This window comes from Embiotoca jacksoni, unplaced genomic scaffold (genome assembly GCF_022577435.1).
Source record: "Embiotoca jacksoni isolate LCO1_2020_lvr unplaced genomic scaffold, fEmbJac1.0.p SCAF_43, whole genome shotgun sequence".
Lineage (NCBI taxonomy): Eukaryota > Metazoa > Chordata > Actinopteri > Embiotocidae > Embiotoca > Embiotoca jacksoni.
Genome location: NW_027185396.1, coordinates 2,492,126 through 2,508,595, shown reverse-complemented (window position 1 = coordinate 2,508,595; position 16,470 = coordinate 2,492,126). Strand labels below are relative to the sequence as shown.

At 42.4% G+C, this 16,470-nt stretch overlaps 1 protein-coding gene across 1 annotated transcript in view; it reads right to left on the bottom strand.

The window, feature by feature from the left end:
• lamb2 (laminin, beta 2 (laminin S)) overlaps window positions 1–16,470 on the bottom strand; it is a 54,347-nt gene that overhangs the window by 7,221 nt on the left and 30,656 nt on the right. Inside the window, exons 13-28 of the mRNA XM_069169136.1 lie at window positions 13,751–13,830; window positions 12,977–13,112; window positions 12,748–12,906; window positions 12,531–12,658; window positions 12,287–12,419; window positions 12,005–12,197; window positions 10,477–10,620; window positions 9,062–9,293; window positions 7,310–7,479; window positions 3,376–3,600; window positions 3,073–3,290; window positions 2,274–2,370; window positions 1,327–1,508; window positions 1,034–1,224; window positions 449–633; window positions 96–337 (exon numbers count right to left, since the gene is read on the bottom strand). Of these exons, the coding sequence (XP_069025237.1) occupies window positions 96–337; window positions 449–633; window positions 1,034–1,224; window positions 1,327–1,508; window positions 2,274–2,370; window positions 3,073–3,290; window positions 3,376–3,600; window positions 7,310–7,479; window positions 9,062–9,293; window positions 10,477–10,620; window positions 12,005–12,197; window positions 12,287–12,419; window positions 12,531–12,658; window positions 12,748–12,906; window positions 12,977–13,112; window positions 13,751–13,830 (2,715 nt within the window). The remainder of the gene's footprint in view (window positions 1–95; window positions 338–448; window positions 634–1,033; window positions 1,225–1,326; window positions 1,509–2,273; window positions 2,371–3,072; window positions 3,291–3,375; window positions 3,601–7,309; window positions 7,480–9,061; window positions 9,294–10,476; window positions 10,621–12,004; window positions 12,198–12,286; window positions 12,420–12,530; window positions 12,659–12,747; window positions 12,907–12,976; window positions 13,113–13,750; window positions 13,831–16,470) is intronic.

The following is a 16,470-nucleotide window of genomic DNA, read 5'->3' as shown; positions in this document are numbered from 1 at the left end:
TTTCATTTTTATTTACATTTTTTTGCAATTTTATTTTTGTATTATTTGGCCAAAACAAAAGGCACAACAAGACTTAGCAGTGACTTCTGTCTGACCTTCTCGTTGATCTTCTTCATGTCCAGGCCCTGTGCTCGGGTGTTCAGGTCTCCCAGCGCACGCTTGTTTGCAGCATTTTTCCGGTTGAAGTCGTCCTTCTTCGCAGCGATGAGGCGCTCGGCGCGGCGCCGGGTTTCCGCCGACCGGCTGACGGTGCTCGGCCGGGTGCTCGTCGATTCGTTGGCGCGTCGCTCGGCGTCACGAGACCTGTTGTAGGAGCTGCGGATGCTGTCGTACGCCCCTGGAGGAAAGAGGAGAGGACTTTCATCTCATTTCAGGGGAATTAAAGTGATGCTGCGTTGAGATCAAGATCGTTGTGGACTTCAGATTCCTGATTCCCCTTTTTTCTCACCGAGGAAGTTGGAGTTTTTGAGGATGTTCAGCTGCCGGTGGAGCTGCTCGGACGTCAGGTTCAGCTCTTTAGCTTCTCTCTCCAGAGCACTCAGCTCCTTGCTGGCCTCAGAGTTGCTGTCCTGGACGACGGTCAGGTCTCCTTCCAGACGGTTCAGCGTGTCCGTGGTCTCACCGATCTGAGCTCTGTGGACAAGATGCAGAAAAACTGGAATTTTTTCAAATGATCTCAATGCTGCCAGCCGAAGTGAGAGACAAAGTAAATATAGATGGACAACCCTGTTTCCGAAAAGGTTGGGACGTTGTGTAAACTATACTTTTCTAGTCTTTTGTTGATTCTGTCATTACTTGTTTGAGACGTGTTGCTGCCATCAAATTCAAAATAAGAATATTTCTTTTGAAAAACAAAACTCATTTCTCTGTTTCAACATTTGATATGTTGTCTTTGGTCTATTTGCAATTAAATATGTGTTTATGTGATTCGCAAATTATTGCCTTTTGTTTTTACATACATTTAAAAGCGTCCCAACGTTTTGGTGGTTGTATATTTCCATGTGTAAGATGCAGTGTAATCCGCCAGCTGCACCTCAGATCTTCAATCAGCTCCATCAGCGTAGCGACGGCTGCAGCCGTGGCGTTGCGAGCGTTAACGATGCCCTGAGCTTGAGCCAGTTTCTCCTCCAGGTCCCTGAAGGCCTTCTCGTAGGGTCCGGTGAGCCCGGTGGTCTGGATCTCATGGGCCCGCTCCGCCAGCGCCTTCGTACGCACGGCCAGGTCCTGGAGACGAGACGACACGGTGAAGGGAAGGACTCTCTCTGACTCCTCCGTCCAGCAGTACATTCACAATTTATTCAGTTTGTTTTGGTATTCAAGCTGCACCTGCACGATGCGATCCCAGTCCCCGAAGCACTGGTGACAGGGCTGGCAGTTGGGGAACTGACCCGAGAAGCCTCGAGCACACTGGTCGCAGCGGACGCCCGACACCCCCTGCTGGCAGACACAGTGACCCGTCAGCCGGTTACACTGAGACGTCTCGATGCCGCGCCAGTCGCAGTCACACGCTGGAGGACAGACGGGAGGAACAAGGAGCCTCGTTTATAATCACAGCTCGGCTTTCACTTGTAATTTGTTGGTCTCCACCTGATGTTGGATTAACATCATACAAGGAGCTCTGCATTCATTACTACAGCAGCTCTCTGAGTTTCAGTGTTCATCCAAATGAGCTGCAGGTCTGTCTGAGTAGAAACTCCTGAACAAAGTCAACTAACGTTAGTTTAGTTTGACATTAGAAGAATTAACAGTTCAAATAGTCCGTTTTTGAAAAGAGTGAAAAGACATGCAAGTTTATAAGTGGCAGCCAGAATAAAAGCTGTTTGAATTTTTTAAATACTTATTTTTAATCATTTCATTTATTCTTGAACATCACCATGTTTTTCAGAACATCACCATGTTCAACCACCTTATTAGCACTTGTTTAATTTCAATTTAATTTGTATATAATGTAAATTTTTACATTTTTATATTTTACTACCTGTATTTTTATTCTGTAAATTTTATTGCTTTTACACTCCATGTTTTGAACCTATGCTGCTGTAGTGAAGAAAGTAAGAAACAAACAAACAAACAAACAAACTAACACAATACAAAGAAAGAAAGAGAGAAACAAACAAAAAACAAAGAAAGAAAGAGAGAAACAAAGAGAGAAACAAAAAAACAAAAAAAGAGAAACAAACAAACAAACAAAAAACAAAAAAGAGAGAAAGAGAGAGAGAGAAAGAAAAAGAGAGGGCGATAAAGAGAGAGAGAGCGAGCGAGCGAGCTCTGACCTCTGCACTGTGTCTTTGGGTCTCCCCAGTAGTTCTCCTGACAGTCGGTGCAGGTCTTCCCTCCGAAGCCGTCCCGACACTGACACTGACCTGTGAACTGCACAGACACAAACAGTGTTTTAAATACATACATACATTTTAAATACAACAGTGTTTTAATTGTATTTTGTTGAATTGTCTATAAACTATTTTAATATACAGTTCAGCCCAAAAACATTCACATACATGTCAAATGTTCATGTCCAGTGAATTGACTGATACTTTTCTTGTGGCTGGAAATGGAAAAACCAAGTGAAACAGGATGTAAAGACATCGTGCTGGAGATAGAAATGAAAACATTAAATACTTTTCACGGGTTTTTTGTGTGGTTTTTTTTACATTTCTATGAAAAACATCATGTCTATGACTTGCAATGGACTAGAAAACTACTGCATGAGCTGTTCTCAGCTTGTAGTTGATGACAACACTGAGAACTTTGGACATTTTAGTGAAATGTGTCAAAAGAACATGGAAATAGTTATTTATTTATTTATTATTATTATTATTATCAACATCTCTGCAAAATGTCTTCCAGTGTTATATCATTAAGTTATTTACAGATGATGAAAGCTGCTGGTCAAATAAAAATTCGCTAAACATTCAAATGTGACATGGTTATGAATAATTTGGGGCTTAACTCTAAAAAGCTGTAAACAAAAAATTTAAAAAAATGAAAAACAGTTGTAAAAATGTGAATTTGACTGTTTAAGTTGCTGAAACAAGAATAAAAACGATGCGTTCAGGGTCGTGAGTTCCCCACCTCGTTACACGAGGACGTGACGGAGTTGTTGGGGTCACAGCCGCAGCGCTCGCAGCCTCCCCCCCCGGCCAGGTTCCAGTGGTTGGGGGCGCAGTGGTCGCAGGTCAGGCCGATGACGTTGGGCAGACACTGGCACTGACCGCCGGCCCGCTGACACACACAGTCCTCCCGCTCCATGCACTGGCTGCGCTCCGTTCCCAGGAAGTTACAGGTGCACTCTGAAGGAACAGGAAACATCGTCCTTCACATGTAAGTCGGTGTGTTTTCTCTTCATGGGACGTCTTCTGAGAACGTGTTCCTCACTCCTGCAGTTGCGGCGCGAAGCGTCCCCGAAGTATCCGCTCCTGCAGACGCCGCAGTCGGGCCCCTCCGTGTTGTAGAGGCAGCGGCTGCACCGCCCGGTCCGCCGGTCGCAGGCGTCCACGTCGGACATGTCGATGTTGTTGTTGCACTGGCACGGCTGGCAGCGGCCTCCGGGCCGAGAGGGGTTGCCGTAGTAACCCGGGGCGCACTCCTCACACCGGGCTCCTGGACGATGGAACAAAAAACAACAGCAAAAAACAGAAAAAGTTCAAGTCAGACAGATAAATACTTTGATTTGCATTTGAATATGTGTGCAGTGCGACTCAACGGGGTTTCCCCCAGATGTTTTCAGGGTGGATGAAACAGCAGGAAGCAGGAAGCAGGTGAACTCAACACGAATTCTGGTTTCACACAGCGATGAGGATTTCTCCAAATCCAAGACTGAACACGGATTCTCCAGAGTTTGGATAAAACAGGTTATCATTTTGAAAATACAAATACTTTAATTTTAAGAAATATAAACTAGCATGCTTATTGAACAAGGTCCCAACAATCAATCTGTACTACGGCGATACTTTGATGATTTTAATCGTATTTAATATGCTCAAATTTTATGAAATGATCGGGAAATGGTGGAACTAAATTGACGGCGTTGACACATCATGGTTGTGACAAAAGCGACATAAAAACAAATATGCAAAGATTATTGAAAAATTAGCAGGAGCTTGTTTGACTTGGTAGCATTTAGCAGCTAAAGGGTCCTTAGCAACGTTGGTTGCCTGATTTTATACCTTTTTTTACGTGTTGACAAAAACTTCAGACCACAAAATAAGAACAAATATTGTAAAAAATGTACTGTTTTTAAATCTCGAGAGGTTTTTTTACTCTACTTTTTCAACTGGCATGTAAATTATACATTAAAATAGCTTTTAACACTTTTTTTTTAATCCAAATTAAATGATAATCTGTTTCCTGAGGACAACTGATTTTGTGTCTATCATGTAATCATATAATTTATTAAATTAAAAAGTGTTATATTTGTGTAAAAGCCTCTTTCAATAATCAAATATAAATATTTTATACGAGAGAATTTTTTATTTTCACTGGAATTTTCACTTTTTCTTCGTGGGACATGTTTTCTTTTCACAATCTGAAGAATCAGTGTGAAAGGTTTTCAGAGGACATCATGAACTAAATGTTAGTCTAACACTTGATTTAAACCACAAAGCAGGACATTATTAGATGAATAAAGTCTGTCAGTTTGTTACTCATCATCACTCGGTGGGGTTCGTTAAGTGTTTTTATCAACACACTCTTCAGTAGTTTGTGACATTTAATTCAGCAGTAATTTACATTCAGTGATTTTTTTTTTTTGCAGGATGTCTCACTCTGCTTAAAAAAATAAATAAAACCTCCACAGAGACCAGTGTAACCACGGCAACCCACTGTCCTCCTAAAGCTGGTCTGAGACAAAGAAGTATTTATCTGAGTAGAACAGGAAGTGGAGCGCAGGATGAGGAAATTAAAGAAAGAGAGAATGAGAAGTTGGATGGAGGACAGGAACAAAAGGAGGAAGAGAAGGTGGAAACATCATCTGCTTGGGTTTCTGTGGTTTTTCTGGTCCAGCCACGTCTCTGTGTGGACATGTGAGGCTCTGCGGCCTTCAGCATCACTCGCTCCCACATGAAGCTGCACACTGAAACCAGCTGCAAAACACCGGACAGAAACCGACCCAGAGCTTCTGAAAAATGATGATTCAGGTCCTTGTTTTGGGAACATTTACACAGACCTGGTTCAACTTTAGTTTCTAAATGTTTTAACCTTCTGTACGACACTGTTCCTGCTGCAGTGGTTCCCAAACATTTACCGACCCAAATCCGTCACATTCAGGCAGAGAGATGCAAAGTTTCCGACAAGGTCAAAGTTCATATGTCAAGTATAAAAGGAGCCTGCAGCCACACGGGGTCAACTAAATTATACGAACACGGATTAATAATTAAAGTAACCATCAACCAGCTGATAGTTATGGGTGTGGTAATTAATTTAATTCATCTTAAACTGTCAGAGCTGTCAGTCAGAAACTCACAGTTTCAGTTTCATATCACTCAGAGGAGGGGCGGAGCTTAGCCATGGGGGGGCTGCAGGTAAACTGCTGCACAGTAAAAATACGGTCAAAGAAAAAGTCCTGTTAAAAATAATGATGATTTACATCCATGATGTGGTCCATGACATTTTTTTTTTTTTCAAAAAGAACCAATAAGAAGTGTCATTCAACTTCTTCACTGTATCTTTAGCAGTATTAATAACAGTTTTATTAAGTATCTGTATCGATAAGCGGTATCTAGCCACCATCACAAGTAAATTGTCAACCAATGGGAAACACTTCCTGTTGGTCACCAACGGAGGACACAAGTGATGAGGCTGATCCAGGATACTCACAAAGGTCAAAGGTCACAGCCTCCACCTGCTCATCACGGTGCTGCGCTCAGGAACAGTCTCGTATCACTCTTCATTTGTACTTTAAAAAGCGTGTGAAAGCTTTCTAAATAACGATGACTCTGGGTCAGGTCCTTGTTTTGGGAACATTTACAGACCTGGTTCAAATCGTGTTTCTAAATAATTTAACCTCGTTTAATGTTGTGATTTCAGGAACACTTTTCTTTGTTATTAAACCAGAGACAGTCGAGGAGAAGCATTTGATCCACGTCTGATACAGGAGTGCACTGTGGCACAGCACTGCTGATGTGTGGGGGGTGGGGGGTGCTGAAGCCATGCGTGGGTAGGATGTCTGGAGTGGAGGGTGGAGAGGGAGGGGGGGAGGAGGGAGGAGGGGAAAGGAGTCGACCACCGTAGCTACTCACGCTGGAAAATGGTCGTACCGGAGCGTTTAACAACCCCTGCCAGTGATAAGAGGGGGAGGGAGGGGGGGGACAGGTTACCACCACCAGAGCCGCTGACTCACATCATCTCACCTCACTTATCTCTCATCTCTCATGGAGGGAAGAAGACGGGAGTTTTATATTTTTTAAATCATGTCTGAACTGCTTGAAGGAGGAAATCCCCTCAGTGCTGACTCAGCAGGTCAAAACATCACTGAGCTCGTTTGCTGATGTCAGCATTTAGTCAATGATGTATATTTCTGTTGCTTTAATTGCAAGAAGTTAAGCTATTTTCAACAGTTGTTTTGGATTATTCATCTAAAGTGTTTCACAATAAAAGCCTTTTTAAGAATTGAGGGGTTTCTGTCTGGCTTTTATTTTGAAATAATCCAGGAAGTGTTGACTTTGTATTACTGGATAGTGCCGTAGCCTCGACAGCGCAGATGATAGCGGATCATAACAAGGATTCAAGTTGATTCAGTGAACACATCTTAAATGTAGTTATGGTTTTTATTGGCTCTCTTGAATGAAACACGCATTTGGATCTTCAAACACTCAAAACAGGTGAAGAAAACTGGGGACGGTTTATTTCCAGCAGCGGTACACCTCTGCTTATAGACTGCAAGTCTTGTTTTGAGGTTCATCTCAATCACTGAACTTATTTAAAATGGAAGATCAGCTATTTATAAGCTGCAAACAAGACTGATTCACTGAAAGTTGGTGACGTCTAATTCCAATATCTAGTTTTTCTCCTCTAATATAAAAGGTATCTGTGAGCTGACTGGTCCAGAGGTTTCAGAACAAACATCATCGTGAGCGTATTTGACTCAGATGAGGTTTTCTGGTCACATTTAAAATTCAAAGAGCAGAAGAAGCTGCAGCATCACGAGCACCGTAACGTCTGTCACTAAAGAAACGCACACACACACACACACACACGCACACACGCGCACACACACACACACACACACACACACACACACACACACACGCTCCTCCTGAGGATGAGAAGGACAAACGGAGCAGACAGACAGAGAAAGGTGAGACGGGTTTACCTGTGTAACCCTGGTTACAGTTGCAGATGATTTGTCTGTTACGGTTGTCCTGGTAACAAGACGCAGCAAAGTGGCGTCCACTGTTGGGTCCGTCTGGGCAGGGGCACGGACGACACTGACCACCGGACGCGATGCCCAACACCGGGTTACCATAGTAACCGTTGGCACACCTGCAGATGAATGAAGACGGAGGTCAAATTGACTGTCATGTGATCAGAGGTGTTTTCAGGTGTTACAACTTTTACAGCAACCAATAAGAACCGAGAACACAACCAACTTCTAATCACATGAACTTCCTGTCTTCATCTTCAAATCCTGCAGATTGTAACCAACATTAATAAAATATCTTAAATAATTGCAGGAAAAACCTTCTGAAAAAGATGGACGCTGTGTAAAATGTAAATAAAAACAAAATGCAATGATTTGCAAATCACATAAACACATTTTTAATTGAAAATAGACCAAAGACAACATATCGAGTGTTGAAACGGAGACATTTTATTGTCTTATGTCAAATATATGCTCTTTTTGAAATTTGATAGCAGCATCACGTCTCAAAAAAGTTGAGAACCAAAGACTGGAAAAGTTGTATAAAGCTACAAAAAACACAACGTCTCAACTTTTTCAAGAACGTGGTTGTAGATAAAAAAGAACCTTTTAAATCATTGCTGAACAACACAAACTGCTTTTAGCACCTGGCCACGTGTATAAATGTTGAAATAACCAGAAACCTTTCATCTGGAGGTTTCTGAGAGCAGTCGAGATGGTCAGTATTACACCATGAAAAATCTGTGATTGAAGACAGAAATCTACTCATTCAATTTAGAACAGCTTACCAGAAAATATGAGAGGACTTTACATCAGTTACTGTTTTTAAAAAGCTGTTAAGTGTCCTATGAAGGAACTGGAGAGAGAATCAGTGGGTGAATGTACTATTGGTTTACAGTAATTAGGAAGAAATAATGTAGATCAGCAGTCTCTGATATGATATTATTAGAGTGGACGTGTCTGTTGTGTAATTTTGATGCTGTTTATTGCTACTATTGCACCAACTTATGCTTTTAAACGTATCTTGATTTTATTATCTTACTTTTAAAAATTTATTTTTGCGTTTCTTCATTCATTTCTGTCACACTTTTATACCTTTTATCGTGTTTACTTTTACATAATTCCTCTTCCCTCTCATATCGCTTCTCTTATCCTACCGTCTGATTAACTCTTAATCTTTTTAATGTACTGTCCCACTAATTAGACTTGTTTTTAGTTTCCAGTTCTTATCCCACTCTATTTCACCACTCTTATTGTCATTTTAGCTTTCAATCTATCTTCTACATTTCTTTTATCTCTATCTTCTTGCATGGGTTGGTCTCAAAGTGTTTTTTAAATTGTGTTATTTTCCTTTTAATTTGATCTCAAATTTATTTTATATTTCTGTTATACAACTGTCTGTCTTATCATTGGCCTGTCAATCATTTGTGAAGCACTTTAAACTGCACCATAATGTATGAAAAGTGCTATATAAATAAAGTTTGATTGATTTATTGATTGATAACAACCTGCATCTGCTGGATAATCTTTCTACTATTTAATTTGATTTCATTTGATATTTTTTGCCTTTGCATGTCCAGGTCCTGTTACATCCTATCTTTATGTCTTTCTTGTATTTATTTATGACAGAAAAAAGGAAATTCAGATCAATACTTCATATTTAAACTGAACCTGACCCCGAACAGTCCGTCACTGAGACGTCACCTGTCACACTTGTCTCCTCCGGTGTTGTCCCGGCAGCTGACGCAGGCTCCCGTCCTCTGGTCGCACTCCTCGGCGTGTCCGTTACACTGGCAGGCTCGGCAGCTGGGGAAACCCCAGTGACCCGCCTGGCAGCCGTCGCAGCGCTGACCGAACGCTCCCGGCCGGCACTGGCACTGACCGCTGAACTTATCACACAGTCGGGTCACCGAGCCCTCCAGGCTGCAACCGCAGGCTGAGAGAGGAGGAGGAGGAGGAGAACGAGGAGGAGGAGGAGGAGGAGCAGGAGGAGGAGGAATCAAAGGTATAAAGAAAAAAAGAGGGACGGTGAACAACACATTTAATTTGGTTTTAATAATGTGCGCTGACAGACAGTAGAGGGCGCTAGCAGAGTGACATATTACTCATTACAAGGACTTCAAATGTACACTGTATAAAGCCAGAATAAAATCAGTGCTAACATTCTCAGTGATGTGTAAGATAAAATATATTTTATTTAAATTTCAGAGTAAATGGCTTCATCTGTCGACCAGTTAACGGAAAGTTTAAACATGAGTCGAAAATCCAGCCAAACAGGGTCAGCGAGAAATATTTCCAAGTTATAGAACAGACTAAATGAGCTACGTGAAGAGGAAGTAACCTACATAAAGGAAAAATGGGAAAAGGAAGGAAAGTTAACGCTACAATTGGAAATATGGGAAAAAAATTGAGCAAACAACAAAGGAAAAGTTCATCTGCTCTTTCCAGGAGAGAGTTTGGGTTTTATAATATAGCAGCACAGAAGAGTTTCTTAAATAAAAACATTTCATGTTGGAGAAGAAAAGTCAAATCACTGTCTCGTGTTCTGGAGCCGCACATTACTCCTTTAGTACCGAGGAAAACAATAAAGCTACGATGGGAAAGGTATTAAAAGCAACAACTCCTTTCGGTTTTGAGACATTAAATCTCGGTAAGAGGCCAGACGCTGTCCAGGGTCCTGAAAATAAATATATGTTTAATATCTAGATGATAGCAGATAAGAAAGCTCTCATGAGACTTGAGGACTGGGTTCATGTGATATTTCTGTGACGGAAAGACTTGAAGAAGAAAAGTTTGAAAGCTGTTGTAAACTTGGACTGATTCTGCCTCCTCATTCAGAACAGATTCAATCCAAACTGGTTCTTTTAGCTTCTCCTCTATTCAATATTTTAGCATTTATTTTTTCATCAAAAATGTTTTTTACATGTATTATTTACCCAGTGTATACTCTTAAGTTATTTATTCTATTCCTTTTTCACCCTTGTTAAAATGGGAACATCATGTAAAGATAATGTTTCAGTTCTGTTCCAAATGCAAATTTAGATCAAAAACAAGTGAAGCATGAAAACTCTGAGGTGGATGTTAAATGGAGAATGAGCAGGTGTGTTTGAGTTTCTCACCGACGCAGCCCGACGGTCCGAAGCCGTACGTCCCCGGAGCGCACAGGTGGCAGCGCCGGCCGATCACGTTGGGCCGGCAGCGGCACTGACCCCCGCGGACGTCACACATGGAGCTGACGGAGCCCTGAGGGTCGCAGCTGCAGGCTGGAGGACGGAGAAGAGCAGCCAGCACGTATATGAGCTACATGACTATTGATGACTCATCGTAAACATGTCAGATACCCACCGGTTGTGATTTAACCTGTGTTTCGTGGAGCCACAGAAGTTGAAGGCTCATTCTTTTACTCCACCTGGTTTTTGTCTGAGTATTGATTGTTTTTGGCAGAAAGTATGAAATGTTCCATCATAAGTTTTCTTTCCAGTAGATCCTGAAATCTGACTGCAGCAAGCTGCACCAGCTGCAACCACTGCTTCTTATTACCATAAAAATGATATAAAAATGTTAATGAGACGACCAGGTGCCAGTTGTAACAACTGTAAATAACATACTGCTTTAGAAACACGTAAAACCTTTCACAAAATATGGCCGCTGTTTATTGATGACATCACACATTCCTCTGAACCAGACTGACTGTTCCTCTGTGGGAATTTAATTGTATCATGTTTTATCAAAATGTAATTTGCCAATGACAATAACACTAAACTGTCAGTGTCTTTTAGTCCCGTTTGTCTTTGTGTCTCTTCCTGTCTTCATTAGTTCAACTTGGTGTTCTTCTTCATGTGTTTGTTTTAAGTGTAGATTTTATATTTAAAGGTCCCATATTTTACACTTTACTTGTGTTTTATTTGCACTATTGATATGGAGATGGGGTGGAGATGTGGCCCTAAAATAATATCACGAAAAATATTTGATTATTAAAAAAATCTAAAAGGTTTGTCAGCATTAACGTAACATTATGCCTTCAAATGTTCATCAGAAACGTTCTTTAGTTGCAACACAACAGTATCTCAAAGTGAGATTCAGACCCTGTATGCAGGGCTGAGGGAGGATGTGGAGGTGCAGCGGTGGAGGAGAGCTGCTGCTCCGTCAGGACGAGGACCACCATCAGCTGTAGAGTTTATAACTACTTCCTCACACCTGTCGGCAGATTCAACGATGTGTACAACTGATTTTCTGAAGTTTATGATCGACGTTTGTCCAATAATAATGTAGGTTTGTTCTTTTGTTGCCGTTCTGTTTTGTGACGAGTCGAGTTGTTCACCTGAGCGTTCGCTGCTCTCCGAGTGTGAGGCTCTCTGTGTGTGTGTGTGTGTGTGTGTGTGTGTGTGTGTGTGTGTGTGTGTGTGTGTGTGTGTGTGTGTGTGTGTGTGTGAAAGGGGGTTTCTAGTTTACATTGTAGCTTCCACATGAATCACTTCTTTGAATACGTCTTTGGGCACCAATATATATATAAGACATGATAATAATATAAGACATAACTATCTTTCAATATCAAGTTTACGCTCATGCAGAGGAGAAAAACATCAACAAAGTAAAAAGTGAGATGTAATAATAACATGATCGGAGGTGAAAGTGTTTTTCACTCACGTAGCGCTCCGTCGTTTATGATGGCCGACATGCTGGTGATGAGCTTGGCGCAGGTGTCACTCATCAGGGGGCGGGTCACGCTCTTGGCGCCCTCGTGGCAGCGGTACCGCTCGTAGGTCTGCTTCCTGTTGTTGGAGGCCGGGTCCCCGGCGCTGAACATCTCCAAGGAGGAGTGACGCGGCATCAGAGCGACCTGCAGAGGAAGAAGGAGATCGTTGGAGTAAAAACTGTTCGTGAGTCCGACTCGTGTTTCAGAGGACCCGAAGAAAAAACCCGTCTCACAGAGTCGACGAGGAGGAGAGCGTTGGCCGCTCCGTTCAGGATGCTGTTGGCGTCCTGGTAGCGCCTGAAGTCGAAGCGCAGGGTGTAGGTGACGCCTCTCTCCAGACACACAGGCTGAGGAGGAACCACGAACCTGGACCGAACACAGCCAGCACACAGTCACATCAGCACCGACGTGTACCTGCAAGAGTGTGTGTGTGTGTGTGTGTGTGTGTGTGTGTGTGTGTGTGTGTGAGACACACACCTGGCTCCAGCTGCCAGGGAGATGATGAGTCTGTCATCGTCCGGGATGGTGTTCCCACAGGGGCTGCTGGTCGGGATCAGACCGGGCCGGACCACCGTTATCCGGACCTCCTCCCAGTCCCGGGGCATCTGGAGGGAACCAGAGTGTACGAAGGTGAAACACACCGATTCATTTAAGGGCTTCAGGTCCAGTAAACACGATAAACGAACCCACGGACCTGAGACTCGTAGCGAACCAGCAGGTCGTACTCCATGGAGTAGGGTACGTCACTGATGAGGAACTCCAGGGTTCCTCCCTCAGGCACCCGGGCGAACCCGACGCCGGTCCAGGAGGCGGGGCGGCCGGGCTGGTGCTCCCGGGTCTCCACCGTGCAGCCCTGAGGAGAAACACAGACACGCTCAGACACACTTCATTAAAAGGTGCTGTGAGAACTCACGCAGCCTCACCTGTCCCATCGCGGCCGACTCGGCCTCGTAGAGCAGGTGATCCAGAGCCGTGAAGAAATATCCCGACTCCACCTGCGTGCACTGCCGTCCGGTCATGTGACTGCGGCAGCGGCACTGACCGCTGTCCACGGAGCAGCTACGAACAACACACACGTTGTTACTTCGCTGACACAGTTCATACATTATGGTTATTATTATTATTATTATTATTATGGTTTATTGAGTAAAGCCACAGCTGATGGGAATGATGTTGGTTTTGCAGGTTTTTGATTACAAATTCTTAAGTTGGGGAAAATGATTTTTTTATTTTTGACCTGATGATGCAGTTCGATGATACTTTCCTAGAAAAGGACAAGTGTCCCATGTTTCCCTGTTAGGTAACTCTGTTCACAGAACATTTTATTATAGAAATACAAAATGCAGAATAAACAGCTTGACTTTTTCATCCTCTGGGGAACACGAATGTTTGCAGCTACATGTGGATTGATTCGATATATTTCAGTCTGAATTGAAATGGGAGACCTACAGATCTACATCGTTTGCATCACCATAATGTGGCTAAAAAGCAAAGCACATCAAAAAATAGACATTACGTTTCTCTAATAATTACATAATTGAATTACAGCGTGGATGTAAAATGTGGCAAAGATGAATTCATATGATTTCCTTCTGACAGAGGCCAATAAATCTGAGTGCACTTCTATTTTGTGGATGGGAATCCCTATTTGAAATGATGTGTGTTGAAGATGAAAACATAATCAAAGCGCCACTCACTGGTTGTCCTGCGCTCCTCCGATGTCGCACTCGCAGCCTCGGCAGCCGTTCAGGTCGTGGCTCAGCGCCCAGTGTTCGGGCTGCAGGCGGAGGACGGGGTGATTGACAGACGGGCGAGACAGTGGATGTGTGAGTCAGACAGATTGCATGCACATCTCTGATCTAAGAAAACAACATTCACAGCTTCGGGTCGTCGTCGGCCCTTTAAATTCACTCTTTAAAAAAAAAGAAGCTGAATCCACAAAGTGAAAACAGGACTTTGATTTTTTTATCTTTATGTTTTGTCTCATGTTTTGCACTTTACTCAGTTTTCAGTGTTTTTCTTACTTTTCTATTTAATTAAGTTTATAGTTAATACTTTTAATTGTGTTTAATTTTATGCATTTTATCTGTTCTTGTGAATTTGATTTATTTTTGATATTTTTAAATGTTCCTTTATACGTAAAACACTGCATGTAGTTTTCCTGCTGTAGGTTCTATACAAATAAAGTTTATTATTATTATTATTATTGTTGTTATTATTATGATTATCAGGGACCATCGACGATGCACTGATCTCCTCCTCTCTCTTTCACTCTCCATGCATCTATAAGCCATCACTGCATCTCACTAACTTTATGTCTCATCATTTTTGCAGTTTCCTTGACTCCGGTAGTTTCCTACTGTATCTCAGTTTCTGCTCTGCGTTTACTGGCTCCACCCAGAGTTTATGGTCTCTATATCTCTATGCTGCTTTTATCTCTCTCTGCTCTCCGAGAATCGGTTTGCTTTTCTTCTGTATTTGTATTAATCCAGATCAAGCTTGTGATGTCGTGACATCTCTGAAACGCTTCGAAGGAATTTGATCACACTTAGCAAAAAAACAAACACTTGATACCAAGGATGAACTGATTGGGATTTGGTGTTTGAAGGTCAAAGGTCAAGATCACTCTGACCCCAATTCAACTCATTCACATGAACCTGATATCTCACGCCTGGATTGAATTTCTTCAAATGTTGCACAATCGTTCAAAGATGAACTGATTCGAGTTTGGTGGTCAACGGTCAAAGTTCAAAGTCGCTGTGACCTCGCGTTCCCCTCATCTCCCGTTTGTTTGAATTTAATATATCGAGAATGTCTTGAGGAAAATTGGTCAGATTTGGCAAAAACTTTCCCTTAGTACCAACAAGGACCTGATACAAATGTTGGTGTTTAGAGGTCAAAGGTCAAAGTCACTGCCACCTCACATTAACCCATGCCTGTGAAAGCAAAATTTTCAGGAAGGCTTTGAGGAAGATTCCTACCTTTCAAATTTGTCACAAATGTTCACTTTGGATCAGCAATGAACTGATTTGATTTTGGAGGTCAAAGGTCAAGGTAACTCTGAGTTCCATAACTTTATGAATTTGGACAGATATACACACGTAAACTACAACTTAATAGTTCTAGTTAACGGTAATTGTCCTTTTATTTAAATACAGTTTCACCAGGGTGACAGTGAGGTGTTTTTTCTCTTCGGTAAGATGGTTTAAAAATATGTATTTTTTCCAGTCAACGTCATTGTTTCTAAAACGAGGCTCCACAGGGTTTATCAGACAACAGGATCCCCTTTCGGACCAGGTCCAGGCCTGACCATTTTAGGCCTGCTGTAAGCCACACCGACCGGACGAGCCTCAAACCTCCGGGCTAAATTTAGTCCTCCGACCCAGGCAGGAGCTCACATTCCTGCACAGACTATTCCTGGCAGAGAAGGTTTGAGACAAGAGGTGGAATTATAACAGGAAGCTGATCACCAGGCTGCTGGACAGAGAGGAGGACAGAGAGGAGGACAGAGAGGAGGACAGAGAGGAGGGCAGAGAGGAGGACAGAGAGGAGGACAGTGAGGAAGGGCAGAGAGGAGGACAGAGAGGAGGGCAGAGAGGAGGACAGAGAGGAGGAGTAGCTCCGCCCCCAGAGATCTGATTGGTCAACTGTACATTTGGAACAAGTCATCATGACATTACACCCCGCTCCGAGCACCCGTACGGTAACACCACGGATAGTCACGCACTGACAATCCTGGTTTGGTTTGAACACATGACACAGTGGTAAAATGTTAAAAACACATGAGTCCATGGATATCTTTGTTCATCAGATATCTTTGTTCATTATCTTTGTTCATCAGATATCTTTGTCCATCAGATATCTTTGTTCATTATCTTTGTTCATCAGATATCTTTGTTCATCAGATATCTTTGTCCATCAGATATCTTTGTTCCAACCAGACTGAGCTAGCTGATCAGTTTAATGTTTCTATGTTCTGTATTTATTCAGTTGGAGACTAGAAATCCTCTCTGTTGCTAGGTGGTTGCTAAGGGTCGGACTACTTCCTGGAGTAGTAAACATTGCATACATAAGGGTCTACTGAGGGGACTGATTGCTTTCCAGTTGTTAGTCATACCCCATGTGTTGCCAAGTTTTATATTTTGAGAGTGAATTGCTCCAAAATATGAAAACATTTAGATTACATGTTTTATTTAGTTGGTAACTAATAACTAATAATATATTGTGTATAATCACAATATTACACTAGAGGGTGAGGCATCTCTGTCGTGCCAATAATGACGTTAAAGCACAGCCTCTTGTGTAATATTGCTTAAATATAAGATGGTATTCTGGCAGAGGTGGTTATAAAGAAAGAGATTAACTGTGGACTAAGGGTGGACAGGTTGCCCATAGCAACCAAGTCAGTGGTTCCAGT